General features: G+C 35.8%; 1 protein-coding gene and 1 pseudogene across 6 annotated transcripts in view; both read right to left on the bottom strand.

Annotated features, from left to right (window-relative positions):
- IMMP2L (inner mitochondrial membrane peptidase subunit 2) overlaps nt 1-23,382 on the bottom strand; it is a 923,127-nt gene that overhangs the window by 600,774 nt on the left and 298,971 nt on the right. The window contains exon 5 of one of the 6 annotated variants that reach the window (XM_074379219.1): nt 13,609-23,246. The exons of the other annotated variants lie outside the window; for them this stretch is intronic. Coding sequence (XP_074235320.1) covers nt 23,227-23,246 — 20 coding nt within the window. The 3' untranslated portion in view covers nt 13,609-23,226. Of the gene's footprint in view, nt 1-13,608; nt 23,247-23,382 lie in introns of those variants that run through there. 6 annotated transcript variants of the gene reach the window in all.
- On the bottom strand, nt 12,929-13,046 carry LOC120365417 (5S ribosomal RNA; annotated as a pseudogene).

Below are 23,382 nucleotides of genomic sequence, written 5' to 3'. Positions count from 1 at the left end.
CTATAAACACCAAGCGCTTTTAAAATGCAAACCACTGAGCATCTAAAACTATATGTGGTACAGTTATAACAAATGAGCACTCAGAACACATGTAAATGCTACACTGTCATGACCATATGCTTCTTGGAAAACCTTTAAGACAACAGTAACTTAAGTTACTGTTTGAATGGTAAATACTGTATTATGTTTGAATCGCGCAAATATTTAATTTACATTTGAATCTTAATTTCATAAAACTATTAATATGCTTCTGAATATTATCAATAAGATTATATATATCTAAAGCATCTGTAAATACACTCCAAGTCACGATGGGTGTGACTCAATTGAGGAATATATAACACTAAATAATTTGAAGTTGTAATCGATCTTCACACACACAAAAAGGTCACTTTAAAAATACATTCACCACTGTCTTCTACCATGTATTGAATATAAAGTATGATTTGCTTTGTGAAAATTTTATTCTTATACAACAAAAAGTAACAGGCAAAGATGAAAATACATAGGCTTTAGAACTAGACAAAGATAGATGCAAATTATGGCTCTAGAGCTTACAAAAACAAGACCAAAAAAATGCTTAAGTTAATGCCAATCTAGCCTACTTGGTAAGAAGAAACCTATGCATGAAATTATTCTTACTGACACAGTGTAACTGACCAAATAGAATTGTTTGACTCAAGAAAGCGAAATCCAACTTGTTATGGCATTTGTAGTTACGTACCAAAGGTCTAGCCAAATGCATGTCGTGCTTTAACTTTTACACCTAAGTATAAAGTGTATACATATATTACATAAGTATAAAGTGTGCTATATATACTTTTCCACCAAGGAAGAAATTACCAGATTTCCTGTGTCTCTGGATGATTTATATAACTGAGTAACTTGAAACAGAATGAAGGAACACACTTCAGTGAGAAAAAAATATTTTTTACAGTCAATGACAAAAGGTATTTCCAGGTATTGCTACAGTATTTTCAGCCTCTAGCAAAAACACGTTATTAAAGTTTAAAATGTCCTAACATTACATGTGAAAAATACAATTCACCTGATCCAACCATGGAAAATGCCTTTAACCAATCTGTGAAATAGGTTTTCTTTCTAGATCATTAAGAATTAATCACTGAGAGAGTTTTGCATCGAAGTGATTTTAATGAAGGCTAAAATGAAAACAATAATTCAGAAAATAGAATATTACTTTCCCCTACCATAAACTTTTTCTGAATATGCTTTAGGAAAATAGAGCAAAAATAAAGCAGTACAAAGGACTGGTGGAAGTTGCTCAGTGATCAGTCAGTTCAGTAATAAATCATTACCTTTTAGACACTGATTTTAATGTACAGCAGAAGTATATCAGCTAGGAGAAAATCTAATCTCTTCCAAGATTATTTATGACAAAACACTCCTAACTGAAGTCTAATTTGTTTGTGGAATTGCAGTCATTCTGATTCAACTAAACAATAAATGAATCTACCTTTCACAGCTCCAACTCCAGAGCACAAAAGAGAACTACTTCACAACACTTCACAATCCAGGGGCCTGGTTAAAGGAACAGTGGGAAAGCAGTTTTTAGAGACGGAAAAAAATCCAATGAGCTACAAAATACAATTCATTGACCCGAACCACCCATGTACTTTTTGCCATATTTCAACTAATGGGCTATTCATAGCACACAAATGAGCTTCCTGGGAGCTTTATTACAATCCTTCTTCATTCTGAAGGCCTCGTGCATCACTGAATGCTGGACATCTCAGATGACCACTCTAAATACTCCTCCAATTCAACTGAAGCCTGTGGCACAACTAGATCATGATAATGATTAAAAAAGAGAAATTCTTAGAGGCTGAAAAGAGGGACAAGCTAGAATTTGTCTATTGAAATAAATTTATAAATATTCCTCAACTAATCAACATTTTGGACTCTGACATATTATTTATTTTTTTCATAATGATTCTATTTGGAAACAATCTATTGTCCTATGTTCTCTAACTGGTATTTCTTCAATTTGTTACATTTTCTAAGTTCTATTTTACCAGGGAAGAAACAGGAGACTTTAAAATATATTTTTCTGTTATATCATAAAAGTCTTTTCGTGCACTTTTCTTGTGAACCACATGTCTGAAGGTGAAGAATATTGTTCCAAAAAATAATTCTTATTTTTATGCCAACTAAATAATAGTTGTTTTGAGAAGAAACAATGGTAGTTTTTAAATGTATGGCATGACACTGTCTTGGTCACTAGCCATTCAATCATTTCCGAGATACGTATTTTGAGTGTGAAATATTTATTTATTATAAATTGAATTAAAAAATATTTATTATGCTAAAAGGGGACTCTATAAATACTGATTCTCCATCTAAAATTCTTATAGAATTAAAAGCAATCATATAACTGAGATATGTTGACAGGAATGCACACAGTTCTAGTAAATTTCCAAGTTGTTAAAGTTTTATATTCTTGCATGGACTAGTAATTTCCAAAACAATAGGTTTCCCGGTCTTTCATGTGTTTTATATATATAAATATATATATATAAAGGTGTATATATATTTATATTTATATATACACACACATACGCACCAATAGACCCAGCAAAAACCTTTAATATATACCTGCGTATATACAGACATACAAATATATGTATATATATATAAATATATACACACATGTGAATATATATGCACCTACACACACGTGTATATTTATATGTGTACATATATTCACACACATATGTATGAATATGTGTGTATATGTGTATATTTATTCACATACATATGTATGTGTATATATACACATATGTGTATATATATTCACACATATGTATGTGTATATATATATATATCAATAGACACAGAAAAGTCCTGTGATAAAATTCAACATCCTTTCATGTTAAAAACTCTCAATAAACTAGGTACTGAAGGAACATACCTCAAAATAATAAGAGCCATATATGACAAACTCACAGCCAATATAACACTGAATAGACAAAAGCTGGAAGCATTCCCTTTGAAATCAAGACAAGGATGTCCTCTTTTACCACTCCTATTTAGCATAGCATTGGAAGTTCTGGCCAGGGAAATCAGGCTAAAGAAAGAAATAAAGGATATTCAAACAGGAAGAGAAGAAGTCAAATTATCTTTGTTTGCATATGACATGATTTTATATCTAGAAAACCCCATCATCTCAGCCCAAAAGCTCCTTAAGCTGATAAGCAACTTCAGCAAAGTCTCAGGATACAAAATCAATGTGCAAAAATCGCTAGCATTACTATACTCCAACAACAGGAAAGCAGAGAGGCAAATTATGAATGAACTCCCATTCACAATTGCTACAAAGAGAATAGAATGCCTAGGGAATACTGCTAACAAGAAAAGTGAAGGACCGCCTCGAGAACTACAAACCACTGCTGCAAGAAATCAAAGGACACAAACAAATGGAAAAACATTCCATACTCATGGATAAGAAGAATTAATATCATGAAAATGGTCATACTGCCCAAAGTAATTTATAGATTCAATGCTGATCCCATTAAACTACCATTGACATTCTTCACAGACTTAGAAGAAACTATTTTAAAATTCATATAAAATCCAAAAAGAGCCTGAGTAGCCACAACAATTCTAAGCAAAAAGATCAAAGCTGGAGGCCTCACACCATCTGATTTTGAACTATACAGGCTACAGTGAACAAAACAGCATGGTACTGGTACAAAAACAGACACATATACCAATGGAACAGAATAGAGAACTCACTAATATGACTGCACATCTACAACTACCTGATTTTTTACAAACCTGAAAAACACAAGAAACATGGAAAGGATTCCCTATTTAATAAATGGTGCTGAGAAAACTAGCTAGCCATATGCAGAAAGTTGAAACTGGACCCCTTCCTTACACCATATGCAAAAAGTAACTCAAGATGGATTAAAGACTTAAATGTAAATCCAAAAACTATAAAAACTCTAGAAGAAAATCTAGGTTGTTACCACTCAGGACATATGCAAAGGCAAAGATTTCATGACAACAACACCAAAAGCCACAGCAACAAAAGCATAAATTGACAAATGGGATCTAATTAATATCTACAGAGCAAAAGAAATTATTATCAGACTGAACAGAAAACCTATAGAATGAGAGAATATTTCTGCAATCTATTCATCTGACAAAGATCTAATATTCAGAGTCTATAAGGGACTTAAACAAATTTACAGGGAAAAAAAAACACATTACAAAATGGGAAAAGGACATGAGCAAACAATTCTCAAAAGATATTCATGCACCCAATAAACATATGAAAAAACTAACATTACTGATCATTAGAGAAACGCAAATCAAAATCACAATGAGATACCATCTCACTCCAGTCAGAATGGTGATTATTAAAAAGTCAAAAACACACAAATGCTGGTGAGGTTTCAAGGAAAAGGGAACACTTTTATACTGTTCATGGAAGTGCAAATTAGTTCAACCACTATGAAAGACAATGTGGCAATTCCTCAAAGACCTAGAGGCAGATATATCATTTATACCATTTGGCCCAGCAATCCATTACCGAGTATATACCTAAGGGATTATAAATCATTCTGTTATAAAGATGCATGCACACACATGTTCACTGCAGCACTATTCACAACAGCAAAAACATGGAATCAGCCCAAATGCCCATCAATGACAGACTGGATTAAAAAAAAGTGGTACATGGAATACTATACAGCCATTAAAAGGGAAAAGATCATTTCCTTTGCAGGGACATGGACAGAGCTAGAAGCATATATCCTTAGCAAACTAATGCAGGAACAGAAAACCAAACACCACATGTTCTCACTTATAAATGGGAGCTGAACGATGAGAACACATGAACATAGGGAGGGGACAACCACAATGGGGCTTGTCGGTAGAGAAAGGGGAGGGAGAGCATCAGAAGAATAGCTAATGGATGCTGGGCCTAATAGCTGGGTGATGGGTTGATCTGTGCAGCAAACCATACCTATGTAACAAACCTGCACTGCCCCCAGAATTAAAAGTAAAAGTTGAGGGAAAAAAATTGTAACATCATTGTGTCACCTCTATCTTCATGAGTTTTATTCCTTAATATTAAACATGTCTGAAGGCTTACCTAATAAAGTCCCTCCTGAAAAAACATTCTCATACCTCAAAAAATTTACATGAACTGAAAAAAAGGAAACAGATTTTGCTTTAACTAAGTAAGTAAAAAGCTTTTCTCTAAATCTTACCAAATCATCCCTTCTCAAAAGAGGTCATTCGGGAGCATTAAAAATAAATAAATAAATAAATAAAGTCCCTTTCAAAGTTCACATGTAGGATACTTTCCCTTAGGAGTGATTTCAAATAATGTACAGAGTATTCAGCTGATGGTATGTATGAAATGTAGGCATCATCAACCAGCAAGTGGAAACAAACTCAAAGTGTGTGTATATATGCACACACATGCAAGCACCCCCACAAATGTTTATGTGTATATTGGAGCAATCCATTAGAAATATGCCAAAGGAAAAAGTTCTGAATTAGGCAGTATAAAATGAGACCTGGAAAATGGATTCAACAGATACATATTATTACGGCAGATGAACAAGTACCCTAAATATTGTCATAAGTATAATTTAAATAACTGTCATATGATTGGAGAAAAGAAAGCCTAGTGGACACAGCCATTGAAAAAGGAAATGTGACAAGGAATAATTTGGAATGGGAAGCAGAGGAGAAAAAGAATACTAGCCTCTGATGAATAATATGTGACTCCAAGACTGCATTAGTTTTGAAGCCAACACTTAATTGGGGTCTTTGAGCATTCAAATTAAAATTCTGTTTTTGAGAATTTTTGAAGAGTCTATTTAAGATTAGTAACATTGGCATAATATGCAGTTAATTATTCAAACATATCTTTTGATATTGTTTCAGATGCATGAACTTGATTTTCAAGATCCAAGCATTAGAAAATGAAATTTTCTATTGCATATTCTAAAACCTTAGGGTTTTACTCAACATTACATTTAAAAGTTACATGGTTCCAAAACTGACGTCATTTATACGAGCAATGTGATGTATGAGAACTAAGATTCTGTTTGTGTCTATATAAAATTATTTCTTTAAAAGTAAAAATGGTATGATGAGAGTTATAAAATGTTTACAGATTTTACCAATATCTCCTGGGCTTCCTCTAATTTCTAAAAATGTTTCCAATTTTATCATAAGTATAAAATATGGTGAGAAATGGGATATGGAAGAGAAAAGACTTATTGTAATCCAATAAAATTTAACATAATAAAGGTCTCACCTGGAGTATTTAAGGGGGAGAACATCTGTCATTCTTCCACTAAAATTAAACATTTCCCCAAACACATACCACCTAAAAATTCAGTGTTATCAGATACTCAAAAATATCAATGATGTACACAAAAAAAGTTCATAATGGCTACTTACTGAGTGAATACTCACATATGCAGTGTTAGGTGTACAGCAGAGCAAAAGACAATAGCCAGCAGGCCTCAAGGAGCTGACGTTCGGGGAGATGTGCCTTCCTCAGAGGAAGAGTGAGCATTAGGGAGGGCTGATAGGGAAGAGGCGGAGGGTGTGTAAACCAGATGAAGCAAGGTGAGAAGGAATGTCAGGTAACATGACATGCAAGGCTCAGAGGTGAAAGGAAGCTGCCTATGATTCTGTTTGGCTATGAAGACTGCCAGAAAATAAAAGTCTTGAGAGAAAGGCAAGGTTAAGGTCATGAAAAGCAACATCAAAGGTCTAGGGAGGAAATTCCTCTAAGGGCTTTAATCAGGAGAGTATAAAGTGTGTACTGCAGAAAGAGCATGCAAGCTAATTGGGGTCAAGATTTACTACCAAAGAATCACAAAATATGTATCAATACGTGTTAAGGCTCTCAAAGTCTGCCACATGGAACTTGATCTAAAGTCAGAAATTATTTAGGCCAAAGTCAAATGCTTACAAAAAACCAGGCAAGTAATTAAAGTAAGTGAAGAGCCCCAGAAAATCACTGCCAAAGAGAGATGTGAGTATGGAATGATCTCACACTTAAACCCAGAAATCAAAACTCTTAGGTGAAATCTATTGATTGTTCAATAACAACAACTTTATCAATGTGCTTTTTCAAAGCACTGAAGTGCCAAACAAAATATTTGTGAAAATTATCTAACTCCACAGATTGCAAGGCCATTTAAAACCTATTCCCTAAGATATAACATTTGTGCATCAAGTTACCTCTTATTTGAGCTAAGCATTTTTCCCCCAAAACACCCTCACTCAATGAGATTTCTGAGAGAATAATGTTTTAAAACTCTGCTTTAGTGGCTATGAATGATAGAGAAAGGCGAGTTAACTAGTTATCATTTAAGCAGAAATCTGTTTCTTGTCTTTTATTTTCTTTTGCTTTCCTGATCTCAAAGTAAAATGAATGGTTCTAAGCACTCTGGAATGATCCTAAAAGTCTCTGGATATATGCAAATCTGAAAAGGAGAAAGCTTACAAATACGAGCCATAACAAATACGGAACATTTTTGTTTTCATCTATCAATCTCTCATCTGGTAAACAGAAATGAACACAAAAATGCTATTTCATGGATGAAAACTCTCTGAAATAGGATATTTCACTACCTAATATTGTACTCAAAGTGCTGTTTTAAATCTAGGGCAGACTGTCAGAATATCTAATACCTAGTATATTGGGTGATTAATGGATCCAATGTATTAACATTAATAAATAAAAAGAAAAAAAATCAAGTTACATACACATGCTTATCGAGGATGTATAGTTGTCCCTCTGTATACATGAGGACTGGTTCCAGGACTACCCACATATAACTAAATCTGCACAGCATAAGTTCCAGAGTCATCCTGCAGAACCCTCATGTAAAAAAAGTCAGCCCTCTATAATATAAGTTTTATATCCCACAAATCCACGTCTAGTTGAAAACAAAGCCACATATAACTGTGCAGTTCCAACCTGTGTTGTTCAAGGGTCAATTGCAAATTGTTTCCAGGAAAACTCTTCAGCTCCTTATTAACATTAATTTTTGCATAGCAAACATATATGTAACTCTCAAATGTAACTAACATAATACAGAAAAATGTTAATTATCCATGATCCTATGCCCAAATACAACTACTTTACATTTTTAATCTATAATGACACTAATACATAGAGGTTTTCGGTACCAATGAAACTGCCAGTTAAATAGCAATTCTACCTCCAACCCAGTCCCACTATTGTAATGACCACCGTTGATACATATTTTAAAGCATGTCTTCCCACAGCAATCAAACTGGGCACCAATCCTTGGAGACATCTCTTCTATGAATGACTGCAAATATCCTAATAAAAGAAAACTAAAAAACTTCAATTGCAAATTGAATGCCATCTTTTCCATGAAGATAGAATGCATTCTCAAATACATCACAAGCACAACACTGACAGCAATTTGAACACTTCACAGTATAAAATGAGTGAAACAAAAGAATGGTGGGAGAAGTAGTAAGAGAAAGGAGGATGATATCATCCATTTTCAAAAAAAAAAAATGCTCAACTTAAAATGATTCATTATAGCATTTTTTTTACAGAGAAACTCCTAAAAGTTTTTGATAATTATATACTATAAGAGAACTAAATAGAATATAATTTTATATATATATATATATATATATATATATATTTTTTTTTTTTTTTTTTTGAGATGGAGTTTCGCTCTTGTTACCCAGGCTGGAGTGCAATGGCGCTATCTCGGCTCACCGCAACCTCCGCCTCCTGGGTTCAGGCAATTCTCCTGCCTCAGCCTCCTGAGTAGCTGGGATTACAGGCACGCGCCACCATGCCCAGCTAATTTTTTGTATTTTTAGTAGAGACGGGGTTTCACCATGTTGACCAGGATGGTCTCGATCTCTTGACCTCGTGATCCACCCGCCTCGGCCTCCCAAAGTGCTGGGATTAAAGGCTTGAGCCACTGCGCCTGGCATATTATATATAATTTTAAACTTTCATATGCATCTATCATTTTTCCCTAATAAAACCCTGTAAGTTATAGATTATGTCACAAGTTTAAAGAAGAGGAAAATGAAGTTCAGGAAAGATGAGTGAGCTATACAGGATATGAAACTTAAAAGAGCTAGGGATAGATGGGCCAGACTTGAACTGAGGTCTACTCTTTCCAAATCTCATGCTTTGGTTAACACAAGAATTCTTGGAACACTCAGAGTGCAGACAGTGTCCTTTAATAATTATTGTCCAAACCAAAAGCTTTAGAATTCTTCCCAAGAAAAGGTTATCTACCTGTACAATGCTTCTAACCAGATAATAACTCCCACATACTAGTATTATTGGTATTCTATTGTTCAAAGCCATAATTGCCAAGGAATGTTTCTGGAAACAATAAATGCTTTTTAAAAAACTTTTCAAAGATATTCAATGAGCTGTTTATTCCAAAGAATAAATCATAATTATCTCTAAAAAAATTAAAATGAAGCATAGAAATTTATTATACATTGTATAGTATTTCTTTGGAAAGTATTTTTATTTAAAACAAAAGATTAGTTGCTTGATTTAGATAGTATTCTAGCAAACCCATTTTTTAAAAAATGATCTGTTCTTTTTCCTTGTTTTAAAGTACTATGCTTATTAGGTTTATTCATAAAAAAACATTTATTTACCAAAGTTACACAGTTACAAAATGGCATACATAAAGGTTAAATTTTGTTTTGCTTTAAATCAAACAGATTTCAAGTTCTAGATCTGCAACTGATGTACATATGAACTATAACAATGTTTTTATTTGAAAAATTATTTTGAATCTAATATTCATTATTTTCTACATATACAACTTTGATAACTGTGGTTCACTGTGTACGATAACACATGCTTTCTTCTTCCAATTCTGTTTGGAAACGAACTCCAAATGAACAGAATATGTCAATGAAATGTCTCGTTGAAAAAGGATTAACACAGTAAACTGTACTCCACATTTACAAATAAGCAGTTTCATTGTTAAAAGATGCTTGCAGCTTTTCATTCTCACCACAGATTTTCACTATATGTCCATTGTTCATAGAGGACCATGCTTTCTAGGGAGAAAAGTTCTTTTAAATCGAGTAAAAGGGTTTTTTCTGTATCACAGGATAATCATAAGATAGAGTACCCCTAAAGGGAATCAAGGTGGCTCTTCAATAATTTAACTCTCTGCCCTGAATTGCCACATTAAATTATCACATACTGTGAATTCACACCTTCTGAGAAAAAAAAAAAAACTATTTCAAAATACCTGAATTGTATTGATTCTAAATGACAAAAAACACAAAGACAAGAAGCAGTTTCATGTACTTGACTAAATAGTATCTGGGTTGATCAAGAATTCTAGAGACCTATCTAAAGATGTTAAGTCCATCGTTATTCTAAGTAAGCACCTTATGCTACCAACAATAGATACAAGTAGACTAGACTCACACAATTATATTCCAGCCAAATGCTAAAGCATGTTTTTCTCTAAAGATATTTATCATATTATTATCCCAAATAATCTAACCAGAAGATATCAACAAGTTTCCTCAGATTCTATAAGGGAAAAATCCAACAAAGAATTAACTCCATTGGCAGTGTTTCACACAGTACTCACAATAATTCTGTCATACTAAAAGAGCTATCTTACTCAAAATGAATAATATGAAATAGTCCATAGTATATATTAATACGGGTGTTATTCAATTATTGTGTTTTAACTGAAAATTAGTCCAAAAGCCTACCATTCTGTAGGACAGACTGATCCAGTTCACCCGTTACTAAATTAAACATCTTATGCTTTCCCTGCATCTCATTAAACATGCTATTGCAAGTTTAAATAACTCTGCACTTTCATTTACACAATCACCCATTTTGCTATTGTTTACAGCAACCTAATTTGGCACATAATAATTCAGGCAGCATTGGATTTGTATTACACTGAAGTATTAATTTTTAATATAATTGCATTCTTTAGTCCAACAAAAGCTAGTTCAGTAAGGATTTTACTCATGTGAGTCTTCCATTATTATACAAGGCAAATTCTTCAAAGACTGCACCTTTCTTTGCCCTACGGATTCATTTCTCTATAAATTAAAAACTCATTATAAGCTAATTTAAACTAGCTTATTTGCTTAAATAACACACTGCATTATTACATTGGTACAAAATATATGGCCCATACAACTTTAAAACACCTTTTCCTAAAGAATATTTGATTCAATAATTAAGCAAGGCATGTTTTCCTAATATGATGATACGTAATTACTAAACCCCACAATTTTACATGAAGATTACTAAAGAAACTCTTAGAACATCAATAAAATAATGATAACTAAGAGTTGTTCCTTTACGTTTCCTACTACCACAAATCTCAAAGATGCAGTTATTTGGAGAAATACATTAAAAAATTAGTTAACATGTCATCCCACAAATGTGAGTGATCACAGAGTACAATGGACATAAGCAGAAAAAAGATGAATTGATTGAAAACAAGTAGATCAAGGGTAAAATGCAAAATATGTCCAAAGGTAGTAGGGCCTTAATCATGAATTACCATCTATACTGTTCACTCATATTTATATATCTTCTACATGATGGCTCATAAATATTAATACCATTTAAAATACTGGTTTTTGAAGAAAGCATTTTTTAAATTTTTAATGTTTATTTTTTACTTTGAAACAAAGTCTTACTGTTTCCAAAAAACAGAGTAAGAATGCAATGGCACAATCTTGGCTCCCAGCCACCTTCGCCTTCCAGGTTCAAGCGATTCTCATGCCTCAGCCTCCCAAGAAGCTGGAATTACAGGTGCCCACCATCATGCTGGGCTACTTTTTGTATTTTTAGTAGAGACAGGGTTTTGCCATGTTGGTCAGGCTGGTCTCAAACTCCTGACCTCAGGTGATCTGCCCACCTTGGCTTCCCAAAGTGTTAGTATTACAGGCAGGAGCCACTGTACCTAGCCAGAAAACATATTTTTGAAATAAATGTGTTAAAACTACAATTTTCAGTACTTACATTAAAGCTGAATGGCCACTATAACATGGTTAAATGAGGAAAAAAATGATTAATTGTAACTATGCATAACTTTGGCAATTTAACCATCGTATGAACTGTATGTACACAAACCTAGATGGTATAGCCTACTACACACCTAGGCTATGTGGTATAGCCTATTACTCCTAGGCTACAAACCTGTACAACATGTGACTGTGCTGAATACTGTAAGCAACTGTGACACAATAACACGTATTTGCACATTTAAACATATCTAAGCTGTCTAAACATAGAAAAGATACAGCAGAAATATGGTACAAAAGATTTAAAATGGTACCTCTGTATAGCGTGTACAAGCTCCGTGAATGGAGCTTACCGTTTTGGAAGTTGCTCTGGTTAAGTCCAGTGACTAGTGAGTGAACGTAATGGCCTAGGACAGTACTACACTACTGTAGACTTTATAAGCACTGTACATTGGGGCTACACAAACCTTTCTGTTAATTTTTCTTCAATAATTAATTAGGCTGGACATGCTGGCTCATGCCTGTAATCTAAAAACTTTGGGAAGCTGAGGCAGGAGGATCATTCAAGGCCAGGAATTTGAGACCAGCCTGGGCAACGTAGTCTATGTTTAATTTTAATTAAAAATTTATTAAAATTAGCCGGGACTGGTGATGCGTGCCTGTAGTCCTAGCTACTCAGGACGCTGAGGCAAGGGGATCTCTTGAGGCTAGGAGTTCAAGGATGCAGTAAGCTATAAATAAACCACTACACTTCATCCTGGGAGACAGAGTGATTCTGTCTCTAAAAAGTAATTTAAAAATTATAGTAAAACATTAAGCTTAGCTTACTGTATAATTTTATAACTTTTAAAATCTTTAAAAATTTCCTTTTTTTTTTTTTTTTTAAATAAGCCTACAGCACCCAGTATTCCCAGGCAGTCTCCCATCCAAGACTAACCAGGCCTGACCCTGCTTTGCTTCCGAGATCAGACGAGAACGGGCACATTCAGGGCGGTATGACCGTAGACTAAAATCTTAAATTTTTGACTCTTGTAATAGCACAGCTTTAAAAAAATATATAGCTGTAGAGAAATACTTTCCTTTAAACCATTATAAATGGTTTTCTATTTTAAAAAATAATTTTCTTTTTTAAATGTTTTCCTTAAAAAGTAAGACACAAACACACAAATTAGCCTAGATCTACACAGCATCCAGATCACCAGTATCACTGCCTTCTACCTCCGTATCTTATCTCATTGGAGGGCCTTCAGGGGCAATAACATGCCTGGAGCTGTCATCTCCTCATAACAATGCCTTCTTCTGGAATACCTAGGGAAGGACCTGCCTAAGGCTGTTTTACTATTAACTTTTGTTGTTGTTTCCGTAGAAGAACTACACTCTAAAATGATTAAAATTATAGTATAGTAAATACATAAGCCAGTAACAGAGTTGTTATCATGATCAAGTATTATATAATGTATATAATTGTATGGGCTAGACCAGGCGTCCCCAAACTGCGGCCCCCTGAGGCCATTTACCCGCCCCCCCGCCCCCCCACTTCAGGAAGGGGCACCTCTTTCATTGGTGGTCAGTGAGAGGAGCACAGTATGTGGCGGCCCTCCAACGGTCTGAGGGACAGTGAACTGGCCCCCTGTGTAAAAAGTTTGGGGACGCCTGGGCTAGACTTTCATACAACTGGCAGCACAATAGGTTTGTTTATACCAGCATCCCCACAAGCACACCGGTAGTGCATTGTGCTACAATGTTATGATGGCTATGACTTCACTAGGCAATAATAGGAATATTTCCACTCCATTATAATTTTATGGGACCACCATCATATATGCAGCTCATTGTTAACCAAAACATCATTACATGGCTCATGAATGGATGTCAAGTTGTACAAAACTGGGATTAAGCTACACCGTCCCCTCGGCCAGGTCACTACAGAGCAGAATCTGGTATAAGGTAATTCATGTTTAGAACTAATCTAGAGAGATTATGTTAACTAAAAGAACAAAGTAGATTCAAAATTTTGGGATGGCACCTATAAGATAATGTGAAGGTCTCTGCCTATGAAGATATTTTTTCATAACAATATTCTTATACACCTTGGAAGTCTATTTTGCAAAACAATTTCATCATAATGGGTTATATTACTTTAGAAAATATATAGGAATAAGTCGTTTTCATATGAAATATATGAGGAAGAGACTGTTTCTCTAAAAGTGTATACAGTCAAAACAGATTAAAAATTACAGACATAGAAATTATATTACAAATATAACAAGAGAATTTTTGACTGTCCTATCAAGTTTCCCATTTGTTAATTTAATAAAAACAGACCAGTTTAAATTAAATCAGTACATTATGATAATTTTTAAATGGTAATTCTTACTACTCTTGATTACAGCATAAATACAGGTGGGGATAAAAAACCGTGATGTTTAAAATGAGGGATATTTGGAATCAAGAAGGAAAATTCCAGGAAGCAGAGAACTATGAATGTCAGTAAAAAATCTCCCCTTCCCTATTTAACATGTAACTCTTAGTATAACGTTAACAAGTACATAGGTCAAGAACCTTCCATTAACTTCTTTAAGTTGATCTGTTTAATAACATGATAAGCATTTAATTATGGCTAATTTCTCCACAGCCTTTTAATACAGGACAAAGATGAACAAGTGTCCTGAAAGTTCTCTCATCATAGTTTAGCTCTCTGAGGTAAGTGAACCTCATAATAATCCCTGCACCAAGACCTCCCCGCAACATGATTTCCCTCTCTGACTTCATCCCACTGAAATACTGACATAGTTGCTGTTCTCTGTGTATAATACAAATGAAATTAATGAAAACTAATAAAGGAATTATCATTCTTTGTCTCATGTGACCAAGTCAGAACTATTTTTAAAAAGAGATTACCAATCTAAATTCCCTTTATTTTCTGACTCAGGGCTTCATTCATTAAGCACATTATGAAGACCAACTATGAAATAAATTATCAAGTCTTTAACAGAACTCAGGAAGGCTACAGTCTAGTGAATAAAACAAATACTTTCTAGGATAAGTATAACATAATATGTAAATAATATATCAGACAGAGGTACTGGTTTCTATAGGAGAATTCTTAATCCAGACTAAAGAAAATAAAGCGAAACATCAGGAAATGGCCTTAGGCTAAATCATCAAGGAGCTAGTTATGCAGACGATTCAGATAGGCCATTTCAGGCACAAAATTCAGGAACAAAATGCATTAAGACCTTCGGGGGAAAGACACATACAAATGAGTGAGAAAGAGACTGCATTGAGGTCAGAAAGGTAAGCAAGGCCTTGGGGGTCACGCTAAGAAATACGGATTTTATCCTGAAGGCTATGGGGAGAGACTGAAGATTATTAAGCAGGAGAGAGAGACAAGACCAGAGTTGACTTTTTAAAAGATCATGTTTGAAACAATCTACCAGTAGCCTGTTAGCAGATGACTATGGTAATTTAAGTGAGAAATGATGAGGTCCTCAGCCAAGGTAGTGGTGGTAGGGATTCAGAAAGTAAAAACTGAATCAATAAATACAGAGTAGAACCTACTATGGGTGGGTATCATTCAAGGTACTATGAATAAACAATAAACAAAAACCTCATTCTATAGGAACTTTTATTCTAATGGCACACAATCTATAAACAAGATAAATAAATAAAATAGTAGTATTTCAGATAAGGATAAGTATGAAAGAGAAAAAGGCTGGAAAGAGGAAGAGAATATATCAGGGAGTGGGGTGGAAACCTTATATAGGGTAGCCAGGGATGGTTAGTAAAGGCTCAAATGAAGTTAAGGAACAGGCTATGAGAAGATCTGAGTCCAGAGCATTTCCGTAGTAAGGAAGAGCTAGTACAATGGCCCTGCAGCAGGGCTATGCTTAACATCAGTGGGAGAAAAGAAATGGGAGCGGGGCCTGGAAGAGAAGGCAGTTGACTAAGTCTACACCCCTTGTCCTGTGAAGTTCTAAGTAAATAGACTAATAGTATTTATCCAAGAGGCAAAAACAATCTCTGAAACACCTGTAGCAAGATGTCCCCAGCTAAAGATTACCTATAGTAAACAGAACCTAAGATTTACGAGGTATGTTTTCTTAGATAATATCTTAAACAGACAGAACTGTCTCAACTATTAAATGGAGATTTCATATTTTAAATATTCCTGCTGTATGAGGTAATCTCATGAGCATCATATGGAGACTTCATCTGTTCTGAGCCAGATAATCCTGTCCAATATGGAAAGGACCGTGGAAGCTGCCCTTGATATCCTGGACCTCTCTCTCTCTCATTTGTCTGAGATTTTAGAATGCCTGTGTCTTTGACATTAATTAATAGAGTCTCATACTGGGCAAGGTCTCTAATACATGTTTATCTGATTTGACTGTCTGGTCCGGTATGTTTGCTTAGGGAGGAAGAGTCCAGTGTGAATGGAAGGGGAGTCATTTGAAAAAAAATGAGTTCAGAGGGTTAACAAGTAATCAGCTAATATAGTCCCCTGTAAGCCACTGTAAGGCCTTTGACTTTTACTCTGAGAGAAGCAGGAAAACATTGAAGGGTCTGGTGTAGAAAAGGGACATGGTAATTGTTACTGGTGTCTTCAGAACATACTATAAGGTACCAAGGACAGAAACAAGGAGACCAGTTAGGAAGCTGTAAGAAGCAGGTGACAGATGTTGGTCGCTCGGCGAGGTACAGATAGTGAGAAGAAGTATTTTTGCATATATTTTGAAGAAAGAACCAAAAGATTTCCCAACAGAGTGGATGCAAAATATGAAAACGGTAAAGATAGAGGATTCAAGGAAAACCTCAAGTTACGCTCTGAGCACGTGGAAGGATAAAACAGCTATTTGTTGAAATGGGGAGAACCAGGGGCAGCAGTTCAAATGGGAATGAGGAGGAGTTCTGCTTTGGATATACTGCCTTCCAAATCTAAGTAAGCATCTAAATGCAGATGAGAAGGGGACCATTGGAAATATGAGTCTGGATGTATAGGAAAGAAGTCTGGGACAGAGAGATAAATTTGGGAGTCATCAGCATATCAATGTGTTTTTAAACCACAAGCCTGGATGAAATCACAAAGAGAGTAACTGTTACTAGAGAAGAAGTCCATGAACTGGTACCCAGTGTGCTCCACTTATTAGACATTAGTCAAAGGGAGAGGAACAAGCACAGATGACTGAGTAGTGACTAGGGAAACTAGAGACATACCAGGAGAGCATGGCTTTGCTGGAAGCCAGGGAAAGAAAGCGTTTCAAAAAAGAAAGAATGAGCATCTGTGCCTTTTTAACAGTAAAGAAACACGAGGATTAAAATTTGCCCATTGGATTCAGCGACATGTAGGTCGCTGGTGACCTGAATAAGAAGAGCTATGTAAAAGGCAAAACACGTCAGTTTTAGATATCTAAAAGTAATTCCTAAGGTTCTGACTAGGACGAATGGGTAGGTGACAGGATAGCTGCAGATGGACGTAAGGAGTAGAGTTTTAATACTCCACAATCAGCTTCAAAGTATAAGGAAAAATTCCCAATTACATTTCTAACTAATAAAGTGTTTATACTTGAAGTGAAATATAAACACATTAACACAAAATCAAGGAAAAAAGTTTCACATCATACAGTTTACAATTTTTTTACCTGTCTCTTAAAATGAGATCGTGACCATCACCTGATAAGGACATGGGCTCATTTACCAAAAAAATTACCTTGGATTTAAAGGCTTTCTCTGTTTAAGAGGAGAGATTCAGATTTAGGACTACGAGCTTGCCCAACAGTGTCAAATCCCTGGGTAGAGAAGATATTTCAAAATCAGACATTTCTGCTGGAAACAGCAGATGGGAAATTTGTTTTATTTTATACATATCCTCTTGGCAAATATATCTCTGAAAAACTTGCCATGCAGAAATTAATTGTCTAAGCAAGATTTTTTTTTTTTTTAAGGTTTTCACCCAACAGGAATCAAACCTGTGAATAGAGAATTTAAGGCTGAATACCAGCACTATTTTTGACTTGATTACAAAGCAGAAACTGAAAAGACCAGGTGCTGACTAGCTAGTTACAGGGAAAATTAGACAGTGAGATTGACATCCAAGGAAAATGCACGGCCAACTACAATGCTGCCCCCGCTACCTTAATGCCAGGGATACTGGATATGGAAACAGCCATCCATTTCCAGACTCTGCTGAAGAAGCAGTTTTCTCATATTGGTAAATGTGGCTCAGGGTAAAGAAAGGGCTAAATCTCCCAGAAGTGAAGCTTTGGTACCCACAGTTGTGCAGCATACTATGCTGTAGGGCAGGAACCAAAGGGAAAGGACACTGATATACTGAATTCCCCCTATTAAATTCCAATCCTGAGTCAGGTGGGAGGTGCCGTAGCAAAAATTCTGGGCACTGGAGCCGGTGGCTCGTGCCATGGAGCCGAGCCCCAGCGTGTCCCCTGGAACTTCCCCCTCCTTCAAGCAGGAGTGAACCAAAGACAAAACCGCATGATTATCTCAATAGATGTAGAGAAGGCCTTCAACAAAATTCAATGGCCCTTTATGCTAAAAACTCTTAATAAATGAGGTATAGATGGAATGTATCTCAAAATAATAAAAGCTATTTATGACAAACCCACAGCCAGTATCATACTGAATGGGCAAAAACTAGAAGTATTCCCTTTGAAAACTGGCACGAGACAAGGGTGCCCTCTCTCACCATTCCTATTCAACATAGTATTGAAAGTTCTAGCCAGAGGAATCAGGTAAGAAAAAGAAATAAAGCGTATTCAATTAGGAAAGGAGGAAGTCAAATTTCTCTATTTGCAGATGACATGATTTTATATTTAGAAAACCCAATCGTTTCAGCCCAAAATCTCCTGAAACTGATAAGCAACTTCAGCAAAGTCTCAGGATACAAAATCAATGTGCAGAAATCACAAGCATTCCTATGCACCAATAACAGACAAACAGAGAGCCAAATCATGAGTGAACTCCCATTCACAATTCCTACAAAGAGAATAAAATAGCTAGAAATACAACTAACAAAGGATGTGAAGGACCTCTTCAAGGAGAACTACAAACCACTGCTCAAGGAAATAAGAGAGAATGCAAAAAGATGGAGAAACATTCCATGCTCATGGTTAGGTAGAATGAATATCGTGAAAATGGCCATATTGCCCAAAGTAATTTATAGACTCAATGTTACCCCCCATCAAGCTACCAGTTACCTTCCTCACAGAACTGGAAAAAAACACCTTAAACTTCATAAGGAACCAAAGAAGAGCCCATATAGCCAAAACAATCCTAAGCAAAAAGAACAAATCTAGAGGCAGCACACTACCTGACTTCAAACTATACTACAAGGCTACAGTAATCAAAACAGCATGACACTGGTACCAAAACAGAGATACAGACCAATGGAATAGAACAGAGGCTTCAGAAGTCATGCCACACACCTACAACCATCTGATCTTTGACATCTGACAAAAACTAGCAATAGGAAAAGGATTCCCTATTTAATAAATGGTGTTGGGAAAATTGGCTAGCTATGTGCAGAAAGCAGAAACTGGATCCCTTCCTTACACCTTATACCAAAATTAACTCCAGATGGATTAAAGATTTAAACTTAAGACCTAACACCATAAAAACCCTAGAAGAAAATCTAGGCAATACCATTCAGGACACAGGCATTGACAAAGACTTCATTACTAAACCACTAAAAGCAGTGGTAACAAAAGCTGAAATAGAAAAATTGAGTCTAATTAAACTTAAGAGCTTCTGCACGACAAAAGAAACAATCATTAGGGTGAACCAGCAACCAACAGAATGGGAAAAATTTTTGCAATCTACCCATCTGACAAAGGGCTAATATCCAGAATCTACAAAGAACCAAAACACATATACAAGAAAAAAAGAAACCCATTCAAAAGTGGGTGAAGGACATGAACACTTTTCAAAAGAAGACATTTATGCAGCCAACAAACATATGAAAAAATGCTAAGGATCACTGGTCATTAGAGAAATGCAAATCAAAACCACACTGAGATACCATCTCATACCAGTTAGAATGGTGATCATTAAAAATTCTGGAAACAACAGATGCTGGAGAGGATGTGGAGAAATAGGAACACTTTTACACTGTTGGTGGGAGTGTAAATTAGTTCAACCATTATGGAAGACAGAGTGGCGATTCCTCAAGGACCTAGAAATAGAAATTCCATTTGACCCAGCAATCTCGTTACTAGGTATATGCCCAAAGGATTATAAATCATTCTATTATAAAGATACATGCACATGTACGTTCACTGCAGCATTGTTTACAATAGCAAAGATTTGGAACCAACCCAAATGTCCATCAATTATAGACTGGATAAAGACAATGTGGCACATATACAGCATGGAATACTACGCAGCCATCAAAAAGGATGAGTTCCTGTCCTTTGCAGGGACATGGATGGATCCAGAAACCATCATTCTCAGCAAACTGACACAAGAATATAAAACCAAACACCTCATATTCTCACTCATTAGTGGGTGTTGACAATGAGAACACATACAGGGAGAGGAACATCATACATTGGGGTCCGTTGTGGGCTGAGGGGCTAGGGGAGGGATAGCAAGGTGTGGGGAGATTGGGAAGGTGTAACATTAGGAGAACTATCTAATGTAGGAGATGGGGGGATGGATGCAGCAAACCACATGGCATGTGTATACCTGTGTAACAACCTTGCAACATCTGCACATGTACCCCAGAACTTAAAGTAAAAGAAAAAAATTCCAATCCTTTGTTATCTGCACCTTTTACACAAGTAAGCAAGAGTTAACTGTTTAAAGCAAGCTTGTTTACAGATCATTGGAAACAATTATCAACTTGATGAGCTTGAAAGAACTGTGGGATAATTTAGTACTAATCTAAAGAGATAGACAACATTTCTAAAACATTGCTTATTTTAGCAGAAAACAGTTTAAGGCAGATTCCTTTCCACATGGTTCAGCTGACAGCCAGCTGCCCACATAAATTCACGTGAGTACATTCTCTCCAACTGTCTCTGAACATAGAATAGGCTGTATTACTAAAAGCCTTTTTCTGTTGGAAATGAATTCTATTCTATTAAACATTTTTTCTCCTAGGCCTTGGCTGCATTTTCATGAGCAGTATCTTGAACCCAACTCAAAAATCTCAACTTTTTGTTGAGATCTCTGATTGTCAATGGAATCTCATAAATATCAATTTGATTTAACAAACCTTTCTGGAGCAGTGATAATTTGTCAGGAGCTGTACTAATGAAAAGATGATTTAGAGACCAATGCGGATCATCAAGGATTGAAGGAGGGGATCAGCAGGAACAGAGAAACTAGCAAAAAATTTCATGGAAGGGACAATATTTGAGATGGACTGTGAAACACGGCTAGGGTTTTAAATGGTAGAAAAGCACTCATAAAAAGAAACACGACGTGCAAAGACCAAGATGGGCAGAAGCACTGAGTCTGCACAGGCCCTTAAGAAAGGCCTGCTGAGAAATTGCTCAAGGTTTCAGAGTAGCAGAGTGAGATGATCCAGGTTTCATTTTTTTTTTTTTTTAATAGACTGGGGCAGGATAATGCAGGATAAAGCCCTAAAAATATGAGAGTGAGAGTGAAAAAAAACAAGCATTTGTGGTCAAGAAAAGACATGACAGGGGGTTTCTGTTTTTATCCAGGAACATTTAAAGAAAAATAGATTTTTGTAGGCATTACAAGAGTAGAGTCTACATGACTGGGTTAACGACTGACTACCCAGTCGGTGAGGCCTTCCCTGACCAACCTATCCTAAAATCACAGCAGCCTGCTTTTACACATACCCCCCATGCCTCTTGAGTTGATTTTTTAAATAGAACTTACCACGACCTGACATACTTTCAACACGTTTAAACATATATTAAAGCATATTTTACTAAGTTTATTCTCTTTCTTGAATATAATGTAATATTTATGAGGGCAGGGACTGTTGGATCTCTACAACCACAGGTAATAACTAATTCACTAAATGAATAAATACATGAATGAACATAAAAATGAATGAAGTCTAATGCTGTCATTAAAAGAAACCAGGGGGCCATGCGCAGTGGCTCACACCTGTACTCCCAGCACTTTGGGAGGCCAAGGTGGGTAGATCACTTGAGGTCAGGAGTTCAAGACCAGCTGGCCAACATGGTGAAACCCTGTCCCTACTAAAAATACGCTAATTAGCCAGTGGTGATGCAAGCCTGTAATCCCAGTCTCTGGATAGCTGAGACGGAGAATTGCCTGAACCCTGGAGACAGGTTGCAGTGAGCCAATACTACACCACTGCACTCCCACCTGGGCGACAGAGCTAGTCTCCATTTCAAAAAAAAAGGAGTGGGGAACCATGGGGTTGGGTTGTTCCCCCCCCCCCCGAGTTATGAGGCAACAGACAATTAAAAAAATAAAATAAAAAATAAAAAAAGCATTAGGCAGGCTCAAGAGACCTAGGTTCTATCTCCAGCTCTGGCGCTAAGAACATCTGTCAGTTTAGGCAAGTCATTTTTCTTCCATAAAGTGCATTTCTTTCATCTATAAAATTGGGACCTAATTGAACTTACATAAGCCCACTGTAAAATTAAACTAAGTCCCCAGTTAAATAGCAAAGACTATGGCATTTTCCTGCCAGATATATGAAATTGCCACATTTTTATCATGCCACTGCCCTCTTATACATGTGGTTAAAATCGCTTATCCAGAAAGAACTTATGATGCAACAGACACACTTTCATTTAAAAGAATGTTTACAAACAGCAGCTCTCCTATTTCTTGAATCAAGTGCAGCATGAGCAAGGTCACAGTCTCATCTTGATGAAGAAAGCAGTCAAAGCTCGGTGTCTTTGATCAATTTCTCTACCCTAGCTTTCCAATGATCCAGAAAGCTTGTTTCCCCAAAGGCCACCCTTAACTGATTAAATACCATGTTTTCTGGATGATTTTGATCATAAGTTTGGTCTGAGGATCACAATTACAAATTCAATTCCTCCATATGTCCAAAACTCCCTCTAGTGCTAACATGCTGTATTTTAACAAATTTTTATAGGACCTTACCAAGTTGTGAGGCTGATCATCTTTCTTTCTTCTTAATACAAATTCATCATCAGAATATGTATCATCTCAAACAGATCTTTCTTCAGGCATTAAGAAGAGCATAGTGAATTAGGGGAATTTCAGACAATCTGAATGGGCAATAAAATTGTAAAGTCTTTTGAAAATATAAAATTACTAAGATTTATTCAATGTCATTATTTAAACATGCCCTAATTTGTTATTATTTAACATTTCTCTCCCAGTTGGTCAGCATTCTAGCTCACG

This window comes from Saimiri boliviensis, chromosome 10 (genome assembly GCF_048565385.1).
Source record: "Saimiri boliviensis isolate mSaiBol1 chromosome 10, mSaiBol1.pri, whole genome shotgun sequence".
Taxonomy (NCBI): domain Eukaryota; kingdom Metazoa; phylum Chordata; class Mammalia; order Primates; family Cebidae; genus Saimiri; species Saimiri boliviensis.
Note: the sequence above shows the minus strand (reverse complement) of the source record. Positions and strands in the feature narration are given on the sequence as shown.